This window comes from Engraulis encrasicolus, chromosome 6, assembly GCF_034702125.1.
Source record: "Engraulis encrasicolus isolate BLACKSEA-1 chromosome 6, IST_EnEncr_1.0, whole genome shotgun sequence".
In the NCBI taxonomy this organism is placed as follows: Eukaryota; Metazoa; Chordata; class Actinopteri; order Clupeiformes; family Engraulidae; genus Engraulis; species Engraulis encrasicolus.
Genome location: NC_085862.1, coordinates 11,659,046 through 11,674,683, shown reverse-complemented (window position 1 = coordinate 11,674,683; position 15,638 = coordinate 11,659,046). Strand labels below are relative to the sequence as shown.

At 41.9% G+C, this 15,638-nt stretch overlaps 1 protein-coding gene across 1 annotated transcript in view; it reads left to right on the top strand.

Moving 5' to 3' along the window:
* heatr6 (HEAT repeat containing 6) overlaps positions 1 to 3,307 on the top strand; it is a 43,669-nt gene extending 40,362 nt beyond the window's left edge. Inside the window, exons 19-20 of the mRNA XM_063200619.1 lie at positions 752 to 956; positions 2,413 to 3,307. Of these exons, the coding sequence (XP_063056689.1) occupies positions 752 to 956; positions 2,413 to 2,990 (783 nt within the window). The 3' untranslated portion in view covers positions 2,991 to 3,307. The remainder of the gene's footprint in view (positions 1 to 751; positions 957 to 2,412) is intronic.
* Positions 3,308 to 15,638: the final 12,331 nt, after the last annotated feature.

The following is a 15,638-nucleotide window of genomic DNA, read 5'->3' as shown; positions in this document are numbered from 1 at the left end:
AATACCTTTTTTTTCTTTTCCTTTTTTTTTGCAATTGGGCCCTTATTTATGGTGTAAATGCAGTGCCTGTAAAACATCTACATCTACATGTTCAAATTTCAGACAAATCGTTTCACAACTATTCATTAATATTCTATATTCTATATATTCTAATATTTCTATATACTTTTTCCCTTTAAAGCTTTGAGTTTGTTTTCCAATTACATTGTAGTGTACATATTATAGTTTATAGTACAGTTAGAAAAAGATGTGAAATGATTTGTCTTTCTGTTATTTTTTTTACATGACACAAACCTGCCATTTGAACAGGGGTGTGAAGACTTATCGTAGCCACTTTAACAGTTCTATGCACCCAGTCTTGCGTCACTGGAGCACCCACGAATGTATTGGGTCTGGTGATGTGGGGTGATATCCATGAAACCATTTGTCCGACAAGTAAATACAAACACAAAATGTTGTTTTTAATTTAATAGTATTAATAACTCATAGTGTATATTTTTGGTTTGAAACACCCATGCTTAGTGTAGGATAGTGCAGCCAGACAGGGTGGCAGGGTTTTCAGTTTTGAGTTTTCGTGATGAAAAGCTTTAAGGCTGCACAAGCCTACATGAACATGCGATTGGATTGGTCTGTGTCAGAAGAATGTGTGCTTTTGAAGGAAAAAGTTCATTATTTAAATATATTTTATGTATTAAATTAAAATACAAATATTACTTTGGGAAATGACCGTGTCTTCAACTTGCTTCTGCAGATTAAGAGCAATGCAGTCAGGGCGCTTGGCAACCTGCTGCATCTGGTGCAGCCTCACCAACTCCAAGAGCCTGGCTTTGAGGAGCTCCTAGACCGTGCCATGTGTGTCCTTGTGGATACCGTGCAAAGTGACGCCACCATGAAAGTTCGCTGGAACGCTTGCTACGCTCTTGGAAATGCTTTCAAAAATTCTGCATTGCCCCTGGGTGAGTGACCAAAAATGTGACCTTTTCAATATGGTAGACCCAAAATAAGTCGTAGGACACATCACCAATGCAACAAAGTGGAATCAAAAGTCGGTTCTCCTAGATGGGCGTGACTTTTTCTGTGGAACTCCTTTCATTCTAGCGGTCAGCTAAAAACAAGAACAGTAGGCACAGTAATTTGCACAGGATCACCAAAATTCGACAATAGAGGATTGGAAAATGTTGCTTGGTCTGATGAGTCTTGATTTTTACTGCAACACTTGTGTGTTATGCAGAGGTGAGTCTAGGGTCAACAGGGGCTCCAAGCGAAAATGAAAAAAAACAAACATTTGAAACAGAATTGCTACTACCATAGTAAAGTCTGAGCTGTTATTTGCCATCTAGGGTAGGGATGCACAGATACCACTTTTTTGAAAACCGATACAAGTACGAGTACATTGATGTGTGTACTTGCCGATACAGAATACCGATACCGATACCTTTTACCACCAAAATACAATGAAAATAAATGCATGGCCTTGTTTTTTTTCCACCTGTGATATTTTTATTGTCCATTTTCGTGTAGATTTAAATGTTAGCAAATGTATGAGTGGCACTTTTTTCCATGCTGCTTTCAAGTCCACAGAACGAGACGAGATTTTGCATTGTTTTGTGTAATAGCAGTATCGTTCCTGGTATCGGCAAGTGCTTGACGAGTACGAGTACGAGTATAATGAGCAGTATCGGGTGCCGATAGTATCGGTGCATCCCTAATCTAGGGGCTTGGGGGCCCCAAGCGGCTGACTGCTTAGCCTGGTGGCAAGATGCGCCTCTGCTGTTATCTTCAGAAATTGCCATCAGCAACATGAAAACATGGATTCACCCTGCCTTGTAGCAATGGTCCAGGCTGGTGGTGTGATGGCATAGGGATATTTTGTTGGCAGACTTTGTCCCCTTTGTCCCAAATGTGTCTTTGTTGAAATGCCACAGCCTACCTGAGTAGTGTACATAGGCACTTCTGACGGCTAAAAGGGCTCCGACCCAGCACTAGTAAGGTGTACCTAAAAAAAGTAGCCGTTGAGTGTACTGTAGTGTCTCTCAATCCTTAGTGGGGTGCAGAGGTATTGCACTTTTCTGTGTTACCACTCAATTAACACTTTCAGCCTCAAAATTATATCAGGTAGGAGCAGGTTCGCACACTAAATAAGACACAAAGGTCAAGCACAAGGAGTTTTTTTTATTTGAGCAGGGTAGAGCAGACTGATATTTTACTTCTTTTGGGTCCACGCACCTAGTTAATTTTTGCAACTCTAAATCTAAATCTAGAGCGCAACAATACCCTTGCCTCCTGACAGCCTCAAAATTATAACCAGTAGTTGGGGTGGGACGCAGACAAATTCTCTTCCGCTGAAGGGGGGGAATGGCAGAACAAGTTTGAGAAACACTATACTAATGTGTCTTATTTATCTCTTCACAGGCACTGCAAGCTGGGCAGCGAAGGCTTATACCGCCTTATCTTGCGCTGTGGTTTCCTGTAAGAACTTCAAGGTTCGCATTAAATCTGCTGCGGCCCTGGCAATGCCCTCCTCCCGCGCCCAGTACGGTGACGCCTGCCAGTTTGCTCAGGTCTGGACGGCCACGGTAACGGCACTGGAGAATAGTACTGAGGGAGCTGATTTCCTGGAGTTCCGCTACCACACCAGTCTGTGCGACCAGCTCTGTCAGACGTTGCTTCATCTGCTCTGTCTCTGCCAGCCGCAGGACCTGCAGGCTGTACAAGGAAGCGTTGAAGTCCACAGCTCCCTTCTCACAGGTTTTCTGGTCAGCTATCTTGAGGAGAGCGTGTCGGCCGCAGGGAAAGGTGAGCAAGATGACGACGACGGAAGCAATAGCAGACTGTCCCACGATAGGATGAAGGAAATGGCAGACGCAGTAAGTGCATTGAAAGGTCTGTCTGAAGACCATGCGGAATGGAGTGCCACCAGCGCATGCGTTGTTATCATGTTTTTGGACGAGGTCCTGAGGAATCACAAGCAGACAAATGTAACTCTATGAACTCTTTACAAAAAAATATGTACCGATCAAAACACGGAACTCTTTTTTTTTGTGAGTCATTTTATCCTTAAGCCTTTTGTATGCCTTTCATTTTGTAATGTGTACTGTTAAATAAAGATTTTGAAGAGTTTTGTGTGACAAGTCTTCTGCATTTCATAAGCAGTTGATTTCCTTCCGGAAACATACTTATGGTTATGTCTGAAACTAAGTTCTAAAACTCTGGAGAAGTAATTCTAAATGCTTTTGCAAATATTGTAAACACGAAATACATACAGATGTTTTGCACACATTAATAAAATCTGCCAAAAGAGAAAATTTTTCTCTTTTTTTTCATTGTTTTTATTATTATTATTATTATTATTATTATTATTATTATTATTATTATTATTATTATTATTATTATTATTATTGGGTGTTTCATATGTCAGTAATTGTATTTCCCCCCAAATCCCTCACCTTACTGTATGAAGATATACGTATTTCTCCCTTGTGTTGCAGCTACAAAAAAAATTAAACTATTCCATAGAAATGTCCAAAACACATTCTCAGTATGTTGTCGTGTGTGACAGGTTTGCAACTACGGGAGAACCTAGATAGATAGCCAAATTATCCCCAAAAGGAGATTTGTTTTCACCACCATCATAACTTATCAACATGAAGACAACGTATACAACTCAATGCACAATATAAACACAAGGACATCAAGCACAATACATGCACACACACACACACAAATACCTTAAGCACATACTCTCACATACATACACACCCACTCATACACGCACACTCCAACACAAATACTGTCGGACAACATAAGCACATACTCACACAATAAGCAACCACACCAACAATCACAAACTACATACACTATACAGGGTTATTGTACCCACTCTCCCTCCACTGTCAGCCTCTAGCCAGCAAGGCCACTGACAACCCCCCCCCCCCCCCCACTGTCAGCCTCTAGCCAGCAAGGCCACTGACAACCCCCCCCCCCATCCCCCACCACCATATCTGCGACTGAACATTCCACCTGCACTACTATACTTGTGACTGAACTTTCAACCTGCACTAACTCAAAACATGCACACACACACACACACACACACACACACACACACACACACACACACACACACACACACACACACACACACACACACACACACACACAAGCACACTGCACTTTCTGCACTAAACCCAAACATACACACACTGACACACACACACACACACACACACACACACACACACACAGACACACGAACACACACACAAGACGCACACCGCACCTTCTACCTGCACTAAACACATACACACACACACACACACACACACACACACACACACACACACACACACACACACACACACACTGCCGCTGGTGTACTTGACAGACCTTTTTATATTTATTTTCTTCAAAATGCTACTATTACCATGTCAGAACGCTATAAAGGACTTTTTTTTAGGAAAAGCACAAAAACACAACAAATACCTCTTAATGTATGTCCTCTACAAGTCTTCTGTTGTCCAGTCTTGCACTTTAAATGTCTGTATGAGCACTGTCTATGTCCATACTGTCTTAAGTCCATGTATAAGTACTGTCTATGTCTATACTGTCTATGTCCTTACCTTAACTAGTCTATGTCTGTATGGGAAAGCAAGAAATGCAATTTCAAATTCTTTGTATGACCAGTGCATGTAAAGAAATTGACAATAAAACCTACTTGACTTGACTTGACTTGACTTGACTATTGTGGAAGGTTGTTCAGTGCCGTGATGGCAGATGGGACAAAGCTTTTGCTAAAGTGAGCTCGTCACCGTCTGAGTGACCTATACCTCTGTCCGGATGGGAGCAGTGTGAAATGTGGATGAAGAGGGTGAGTGTGGTCTCTCATTATTGAATGTGCTAGACATGTGACTGCTTTGAGGTTGAGATCAGTTAGGTTCAAGTTCAAGAGTTTATTTGCCATGTCAACAAAGTTGCTACAAACAATGGACAAGACACACAGCTGCAAAGCACATACAATAAATATAACAATGGGTAGACACAAACAGTGAACAGAGAGGGTTGTGTGGGGTTGTGTAGGGTGGCGAGTGATTTTGGATGCAGTGTGTGTGATTTTAGTAACTTGACACAATTAAATGCTGTGATTGAATGTATTATCTCTGATCATCACCACTTGAAATGCACCAGTAACCATGATAGATTGGTTTGGAGTCCCTGCTCCTAATAGGTTATTTTTGGGTTGGAAAATAACAGTTTCCAGAGACTAAAAGAACTCAGAGTTAAACTATCCCTTTGCCCTCCTCGTGTTCCATTTTTACACAAAGATCTCTTGGAGTATTTGACACACAGAACACCATTGACATAGTGCCAAAATAGTTTATTGATAGGGACAGTGCACTGCACAACATACAATTGAGCCAGATTATAGCCACAAGGCAACAGGACAATAATGGACGAAAGCCTACAGTACATTGCATGACAAGTAGGTATTCAAAATAAAAAAATGAACTAAAGAAACAAAAAACATGATGTATGATAAATTATGTCATACGCTTAGGTCTACAAAGACACAGTTAATCAAACAATCCTTGCTCATAACATTTGTCTGACATTTTTAATAAGGTGCTTCTTTAACTACTAACAGATTAAAAAATACAGTTCAAATTCCAGAATCAAGAGTGAGTCCATCCAGCAGGGAGTACATTCCAATATGCGACCTTGCGTCCTCCACTTGTGCTTGTGGCTTTACGTTTTGCTGATGCCCCGCCTCCATGGAGAAAACAATTAAGTTTCCCCGCTGTCAGCCTAGCCACATCAATTTTTGGGGGACTATTCTTCATTCACCATCCAGTTTGCAAATGAGAAAATGACTTTACTTTGCTTTTGCGAGATTTTTTTTTTTTAAGCTTTTGCGAGATATTGAAATATAATGCTAATGCCAGTGATGTAATCACAACGTATTACTTCCTGGTACTAGGCCACAAGCACAAGTGGAGGACGCAAGGTCGCATATTGGAATTTAACCAGTTGCTTTTAGCTTCTCCCAATATTTTGTATAAAATAGGCCTACACAACGATGGTTTTATTTTGACACACCATGATCACAGTACACTTACAGAAGGCATAGCCTTTTTCACTGTCATCGGTGTCTGTGGAGTTTCCTACCCACCTCCTATCCCCCTCTAATATTTCAGTTTGTCTGTATTTTGACAAATTTTGATTCATATTTAATAGCTATCTGCTCTTCACTTCCTCTTCACTGTTTCTGTATCCCATGGGAAGAGGTATGGTTCTCCACATTTCTCTTTTCATAATCTTATATAAATCTTATTTCCATTGTGTCATCCATCACTTTCATCACTGTCATCCTGAACATTATTACCTCCGCCAGGAGGTTATGTGATCACCTGACTCTCTGTGTTGTCTGTGTTCGTTCGTTCCCTGCTATTTTTTTTTCCTGTTTGTTCGTTCGTTCGTTCCCTGCTATTTCACTGCCTGCCACAAGGTGCGCGCGAGCTCCCAAGCACAGAGCACTGGCGTGCCTGCGCTTCTCTCAGCAACAGGGAGGAACCTTTGCCTCCGCCTCCAGCTCCAATGCCAAGTGCATTTCATAATGTTGCTCAGCCGCAGGCAGCATCCTGTCAAATGAATTACCACCGCTGCCAAAAATATGGAATTTGTGATTGTGTTGGCCTTTATTTTTATCATTGCTGTTGCGAGATGGACAGTGACCACTCCCGCAGATAGTTTAGGTTGGCAATTCTGTCGAATTAATTACGTTGTCAAAAATATGGAATATGTGATCGTGTAAGTTCACAATGCTGTTGTGGACTGTGACTTGGGTTCACAATGCTGTCGAATTTATTTGGCTCCCTTGCCAAAATAAGAATGTACGTTCACAATTCTGGTAAAATTCATTCCATCCCCTTAGCTACATTTAAAGTGAACCCCAAGTTGTTTGCGAGTTTCCTGGTGAACCAGAAGCTATGTGTTGACGCCCAGGGGGCTGGGCTACACAAACTACAGGCTACTGGTTCACCAGGAAAGTTTGCGAGATGGACAGGGATCACAATGCCCGACAGGATGCATAATGGCCGAGCACCGGCGAATATTCCACACGGATTTGCCTGCGCCATTGTAAGCAGTAGAACTAGCCTTGCCTACGGAATTGGCTGCGAATGTCTCATTTGACGCCAGCTCCAACATCAACCTAAAAAGTTGCTCATCAGCTGGCAACCTGTAGGCTACACCCTCGTTGAAGTTAACAAGCAATCCTGTTAATTACCGCTGCCTAAAATGTGTGTGAAGTGGTCGTGGAAGTGCACTGTTGCGAGATGGACAGTGACCACCGCAGATCATTTTGGTTGACAATTAGGTAGCCTACCATCGCCAAAAATATGGAATTTGTGGCTGTGTAAGTTCACAATGCTGGTCAAATGCATTACACCCCCTTCACTGAATTTAAAGTTAACCACAGTTGCGAGATGGACCTCAAAGCGCAACAGCAATGTAGGCCTACGTGAACTGATTAACAACGGTGAATAGTGATTTCCCATGAGGAATACGGAGAGGAAAATGCACTTCAGCCGACAGCGCCAAGACCAACCAGTGACCCATGACAATAATGCATACCATCATAGGCAAAAAATAAATAAATAGGCCTAACCCTTCTTTGGTTGTTTAGTGCTGTTGGTCAAAATCATTACATTCCCTTCACTAATTAGGCTGCAGTTCTAGCGCGTGATTACAAGCGTTCAAGTAGGTTGATTTTTTACCTTTTGCGCATAAGGCTAGATTAGGTTAATAGGGCCTACGATTGCTATAACCTAATAGCCTAAAACATTCGCCAGGAGTCTGAGAGGGATGTTTAAATTGACGACGATATTTGCTTTTAATTTGTCATGAGGCTTAAAGCTATCACTCTATTTAGAGAAGTTCACAAGCACCTTAATTACAAACAACCTTCATTACAAAAAGCACAGGCTATTGCATTTTGGTCGACGTTCATCAACATCAAAAAACACGTGTATTTTGTATGACGTTCAGGGTCTGTTTCTAGGTTGTTTTGATGTCGTTGGGGGAGGGGGATATAGAAGGGGATGCGCAGTGGAAACGTTTGGGATTCGGTTACACGAACGGTTAGACTTTCTAATCCTCCTTTCTCTTTATATTATATTGAATGGCAAACTTCCTCAACTTTCTCAAAACAAAAGTTAAACAAATCACACACTCATATATGAGCACAGTAGTATCAACATCCTTGGCGGAGGTCTGCACACTCTGGGTGCTTTTCTAGTTTCATTTATTACGCCTTTCTTATTGTATTACACCAATGTGATGGTTTCTGGTTTCATGTATTTTTTTTATTGTTTAGCGCCACCCAGTGTAACATAAACTTGGGGCATGTGACAATCCTTTAGCTTAGTGTGGCTAACGCTAGTCGCGATTGTTTAGCATATCTTTTTATGATTTTCTCAGGAGTGATGGGCAGCCCCAAACCCTGTAGTTACGTGTGCTGTGTCTGTGAACTTACAGGTGTGTGTTTATTTTCATTATTTGTGTCTTTAGAAATAAGTGTGACCCTGGCAACTTAGCTAACTCATTCGTTATGCTAGCGGAGCCTTGCTAAGCTAGCTAGCCAGAGCACACTGGGTAAAAGTGTGGGTTTTTGAACATTTTATGAAAATAATGTGTTCTATAACAATGCAAAATATTTATATAGAACTTTGGCTGCCCGAACATTCCCGTCACACTGGTGTGACAATACAGAATGTCTTCTATAACAATGCAAAATATTTCTTTCACTGCCGTGTGACGATAGCCTTCTGTAACAGGCTAAAGGATCACTTCAGCCAATTTTTTCGATCGATATGTAATCATAGCCTCTCTATCTGATGTAATGTTGTTTAAAGGGACACTGTGCAGGAAATGGTCAAAAAAGGTACTTCAACTTTGCTGCTCATTGAAAATGTGTTGTCTAAGGCCAAATTTTATCTTTTCATGAAAGTTTACTAAGTAATAAATTAATATTTTTATAGTATGGTCATTTTTGCAGCTAAAAAAATGGCTATTTCTGGAAATTCAAAATGGCGGACCATGGAGAAGATCTCCCTTTTCATGTATGAAAAATGTATTTTTTTGCAGTCATAACGAACACTTAGAATTTGATGGTGGTGATAAGTATTCATGAAAAAGGTAACATTATTGAATGGGTAGCATGAATTCCGGAAATAAACAACTAAAAATCTCACACAGTGTCCCTTGCTCACGCTACCCTTGACTTGTCAGTAGGCTACCCTTGTAGACAGGTCATCAGCTGGGAAAATTAGGCCTTTTGTCCTACCGCACTTTTCTCTGTGGATTACTGACCAGAAGGCCTATTGGAAGAAATTAAAACATGGGGCTCAGAATTCGATATGGCCGCCATTTTCTAAAATGACTTGTTTTCATGCATTATTACATTGTACTATAAGGTGATATTCATGAACGATTAATTACTTTCAGCACTATTCTGTCCTATTTCCTTACATACATGTTTACAAAAGTTGACTAAGCTAAAACAAATGAAAATAAAGTTGACCTTGCAATATCCAAAGAAAAGTGCTGAAAATAATGATTGAAATGCACATAGAGAGTCTATGGCTGGGAAAATTAGGCCTATTGTCTTGTCAGGGGTTTCACAGTGGTTTACAGACCAGAAGGCATATTGAAATAGATTCACCAGCTGGTTGCCATGTCAAATGTGCTCCAAAATTCAAAATGTTCTCTGCTTTTCAGAATGGCAGACTTTCACACATTTTTCTCAATACTGTAAGGCCATAATTATCAATAATGATTTCCTATTTTTCAGTTAAATTGTCCTATGTCCTTACAGACGTGAGTATAAAGGTTGTCTAGAAAAAGGCATGAATATATATATATAGCCTATATCTTGCCACTTTTAAATATCCAAAGGAATGTTGTCAAATGATTGCATTTCACAAACACAGTGGACTGCTGTGTGTGTGTGTGTGTGTGTGTGTGTGTGTGTGTGTGTGTGTGTGTGTGTGTGTGTGTGTCTGTGTGTGTGTGTGTCTGTGTGTGTGTGTGTGTAAATGTATGGTTATTGTGTTTTTCACTGTTTTCACTGAGCCACTGAGAAGAGATTTACATTTTACAGTAGAAGAGTTTTGCAGTGGGAGAATTTTTTTTCAGTAAAGCCGGTTGAACAGTGTTTTTCAACATCGGAGTCAGAACCAGTGTTCTCAAGTCTCACTCTGTCTTTGGGAGTAATTTTGGCCCGCTCTCACTCTCTCACTCCACACTTTGTGTTTCTTTGTGTGTGTGTGTGTGTGTGTGTGTGTGTGTGTGTGTGTGTGTGTGTGTGTGTGTGTGTGTGTGTGTCTGAGTGCGCTTTTCTCAAGTGTGTGTGGCCAGTGTGCTTCTTTACATACACTGACATAGACACAGTAGACCGGGGGTGTGTGTGTTGGGGGGGTGGGGGTAGGGGGGACCGAATGATGTGGAGGAGCGGGGGGATGACTTAGTCGGGTTGAATCGGGGTGGGGGGGCAGAATAGTGTGTGGGGGGATGAGTGAGGTGGTGAGGGGGAATAGTGTCGGGGCTCAGGGGGGCAGAATAGTGTGTGTGTGTGGGGGGGGGAGTAAGTTTAGTTTGGGGGGGGGGTTGACCTGCCAATCTTTTCACATTGGATTGGAGTATTTTGTGGGGGGGTGGGGGCAGAATGAGTCACGGGGGGTGAGCGTTGGGGGCAGAATAGTGGGGGGGTGAGTGAGGGGTGGGGGGCAGAGTAGCATGTGGGGGATGAGTGAGGGGGTTGGGGGGCAGAATAGTGTGTGGGGAGGTGGGTGGGGCAGAATAGTGTGTGGGAGGCAGAATAGTGTGTGGGGGAAAGACACTGTAGAGCAGGGGAAAGATGAGTGGGGGATACGCGCGGGCACACACACACGCACACACACTCACCCTTGCTTTATGTAAAAAAATGTAGGCCTGAACATTTTTGGTCAGTAATGTAATGTGAAAAGTTTGGCAGGTCAATAGCCTTTTTTCAGCAGTCAACTGTGTATGTGTAATTCAATCATTTTCTGACAACAATCCTTAGGATATTTCAAAGGGGCAAGATACATATTTACATCATTCTGTTGCCAACCTTCGTACTCACGTCTGTAGATAGGAGATGGGACAGAATTTAACTGAAAATAGGTTGTCTTTATTGATAATGATGGCCTTACAGTATTGAGAAAAATGTATGAAAGTCTGCCATTCTGAAAAACAGAGAACATTTTGAATTTTGGAGCACATTTGAGATGGCAACCAGCTGGTGAATCTTTTTCAATATGCCTTCTGGTCTGTAAACCACTGTGAAAACCATGACAGGACAATAGGCCTAATTTAACTCTATGTGCATTTCAATCATTATTTTCAGCACTTTCCTTTGGATATTGCAAGGTGGTCAACTTTATTTTCATTTGTTTTAGTTTAGTCAACCTTTGTAAACATGTATGTAAGGAAATAGGACAGAATAGGGCTGAAAGTAATTAATCGTTCATGAATATCACCTTATAGTACAATGTAATAATGCATGAAAACAAGTCATTTTGGAAAATGGCGGCCGTCTTGAATTCTGAGCAAAAATTGACGTGGCCCCATGTTTCAATTTCTTCCAATAGGCCTTCTGGTCAAGATTCAAGATTCAAGATTCAAGATTAGTTTATTACGTCTTATTATAGGTTTGAAGCCTATAAAGAGTAAAAATTGTTGTGTTTTTCTTGTGTCCTCAAAAAGATTTTTAAAATAAAAATAAGAAGGGGGGGGGGGGGGGTTGGAAAAAAGTGCAAAGAAAGTGCCTTGTTGTCTTCAGCATGAATTCAGTAATCTTATTGCTTGGTGGAAGAAACTACTTTGGAGTCTGGTAGTATGAGATTTCAGGCTTCTGTACCGTTTCCCAGATGGTAACATAGTAAACAGTCCATGGTTGGGGTGACTAGGATCAGCCAAGATTTTCTTTGCCTTCCTGATGCTCCTTCCCTCAAATAGCTCCAGTATGGAGGGTAAGTTAAGTCACAGCCGCATATATTCTGAGCTGTACGCAGTAATCCACAGAGAAAAGTGCGGTAGGACGAAAGGCCTAATTTTCCCAGCTGATGACCTGTCTATTCATGCCACATTTTTCGAGTAGCATCCAACTGCAGTTTGCAGAAGTGGGCAGGTCTGGATTTCTGAGATCCTGCCCCTCCCATTTTGGATCTCGCCCCTCCTATTTTTCCTATTATAGTAGTCTGTACAGTCCCACACCATCCAGACGTCACCCTATTTGAGAATTTGCGCCAAATGTCTTCTCCGGCGAATGCATAGTCTAGGCCTACACTATTCTATGCACACAGCTTGTATCGTGTCTCGTCGTTTGGAGTGCTAAATAAATGTAGGCCTATTTACTAAACACTGGACATAGAATCATTCATCTATCATAATAGGATATTCGATGGCGGTAGGCCCAAGTGTTAGCACACCAGCATACATGATGACTCTTATAGCTGCTTTGGACAATAATAATGCCCATGTAGGCTAATTGCGGTGTGAAGTGGTTTGTATTATGTCTCGTCGTTTGTTAAGTAAATATATTTACTAAACACTGGACATAGAATCATTCGTCAATCATAATAGCGCACCATATTTGAGAAATGGACCCAAATTATCTGGCGAATGCTATAGGCTTGACCTTAGGCTACTTTCTCTTTCATAGTAAAGGAGAAGATTGAAACGGTCTCTGCAACTGCTTTAGGTTCCATTGATTTAATGATGTTAAGCGCTGTTAGACGGTTAACACATGGAGTAGCCTAATTCGCCACTGCACAGGCGTTTTACTTTTTACGAATTTTAGAAACTGGCACCAAATATCTGGTCTTCAAACTAAGATACTAAGAAGAGACACTAATATTAATTCAAATTAGACCCATGCGTTAACAAATACTACATGTAGCTTATATTAGCTAATAATAATAATAATAATAATAATAATAATAATAGCTTATATTAATTTCCCTCGGGATTAATAAATTATACTAAACAGGGTCGCGTGCTGTTCGTCGCGTGGTTCACTCAAAGCTCCCCGCTCGTGTTTCCTACACTCACCAAACCATTATACATTAGTGGAGTAGAGAGAGTGGATCTACGATTTTATTTGTGAAAACTCTGCGTCTCTGCTCTGCACGGTGCAGTGACTTCCAGAGCTATTTTTCTTCCCATGTAGAAGCTTAGTGCTGCTGCTGAATGACAAGGGGGAGGCACTCGATGTGCTCAGGGGGGAGGAGGAAGATGTGCTCAGGGGGGAGGAGGGAGATGTGATCCAGACCTGCCCCCCGCCCTGCACACTGCAGTTGAACATACTTGCATTTTTCGGCTAAGCCCTTTCCGAGATATGAGCTATTCTAATGGGGGCATTTGTTTACATTTAAAAATGTAACATAGGGCAACTCCAAAAGTTTTCCTAAAAGGTATCGTTGTTTGCTAGTTGTCTGCTGATGCTGCATAACAGTGGAACGGTCTCCCAGAGGCAGCAAGACTAAGCCCATCTCTTGCAGCCTTCAAGAAACAAGTAAAGACCTTCCTCTTTCGAGAGGAGCTACTAAACTAATGCTTGAGCTGGCCTAGCCCCAGGGCAGACCCTTGACATGATGAGTAGTTTAGTTTAGTCTAGTTTAGTTTAGTTTAGTTTGAGTGTGTGTGTGCGTGTGTGTATATGTGTTTGTGTGTGTACTCTTTATTAATTAAAAAAAAAAAACAACCCTCTTTGCAAATGCACTTGTTGTTCTGTATATTGCCTGTGCACTTTGTATTTGCTTGTGATGTTGGCTTGATTATGTCCTCTTCTGAAAGACAAGTCGCTTTGGTTATAAAGCGTCTGCCAATGTAATGTAATGTAATGTAAAAGTCCAGGGTAGTGAGCATTACAAATGCATGTTGAAATAGGCTGAAGTCTGGCTATGGTAGCTCTCGTCTAGAAACCACAACCTAGCAATTTCTTATTTTTCTCTCACAGGTCTTTATTATCTTCAGTGTTAGGCTATTGTTAAATGTGTTTATTGAAAAAAGTATTGACTTGAGCCCTGTTTCTGAGGCAGCTTCAAACCCTGCGGTGACATGTAGGGGAGAACAGAGTTGATTGACACAAGTTATGGCACAAGTAGGGCAGCATCGGCTTAGTGGTTAGAGAGTTGGTCTAGGGGTTGTAGGTTTGAATCCCCCCTGACCTCTCCCTACATCTCCATCCATGGCTGAAGTGCCCTTGAGCAAGGCACCTAACCCCACATTTCTCCAGGGACTGTAACCAATACCCTGAAAAATAAATATTGTAAGTCGCTTTGAACAAATGAAAGCGTCAGCTAAATGTAATGTAATGTAATGTAATGGTTGTCACACTCATCATTTCTCAGTAGGGTGACCACCTGCTAATAATTCCAAGGGGGGACAAGGGTAGCTTGGTCCTGACCATCCCATAATACTTCCATTTCATTTTGTATTTATGGTCTGGAAGTTGTGTGATCTGACGCGATTGCAGGAAGTGGGAAGTTTGCCCTCAGTTAACTTATGGTTTGAAATGATTGGACAACTCTCACCCATTCGCCAGCAGTTACTCAACAACAACATAGTGCAGACCAGAGCCATTGGCGCAGACGTTTTCATCATCGTCACAAGCGTCCTCCCCCTTTCTCCCCCACGTGGTGCGCTTATTCGCTTATTGGCTGTTTTCTGATTAGATAAGATGTTGGGCATTGCGATCAAAATCCCACCGATCCGGCACTCCACAGAAGAGCAAGGCGAGACTACCGTAGTGGAGCCAATCCTTTGGCGGAAGTACATAGGATGGCTCGCGAGGCTAGGACAAAGGTGCTGCTGAGGAACATTTTGGGACAGACCACTTGGGCCTTACATGCCATAAGGCATGGATAGGTAATAGGTAGGCCTGTGTGTGGGTGTGTGTGTCTGTGTGTGTCTGTGTCTGTGTCTGTGTGTGTATCTGTATATGTGTGTGTGTGTGTGTGTGTGTGTGTGTGTGTCTGCCTGTCTGCCTGCCTGCCTGCCTCTATGTGTGTTTGTGTGTGTGTGTCTGTCTGTCTGTGTGTTTGTCTGTCTGTGTGTCTGTCTCTGTGTGTGTCTTCATGTTGAAGTAGAGCTATAAAACCTGTGCTTACTGATATGCTAATGCTGTGGTGATGTTCATGTACTTACAGTATGCTGATTGGCCTGATCCCCTGACTTTTGCTGTCCACCTGAGTCCCATACTATGTGAGGCGTGTGTAACTGTCCAGGAGGAGACAATAATCCAACTGCACTCTTCAGTGTCCTGCTGCTGAATGAGTGTGTGTATACTAAGGTGAGCTTTTAGAAGCATCTCCTTTCTGACATCACAAACAAGTGACCCTATTGGAATAGAGTGGCAGACTAACATGTATCTGTTCAAGACACTGTCATCCTAAGGTGAATGTGGTTTGAATCCTTTGCAGAGCTTATACCACTTGTAGGGTAGTGTAAAGCCGTAGGAGCTGTAGAACATTGTCTCTACCTGTCTCTCTGTCTCCCTCCCTCTCTCTGTGTCTATCTGTCTGTGTGTATGTATGTATTCTGTGTGGGTGGGTTTTTGT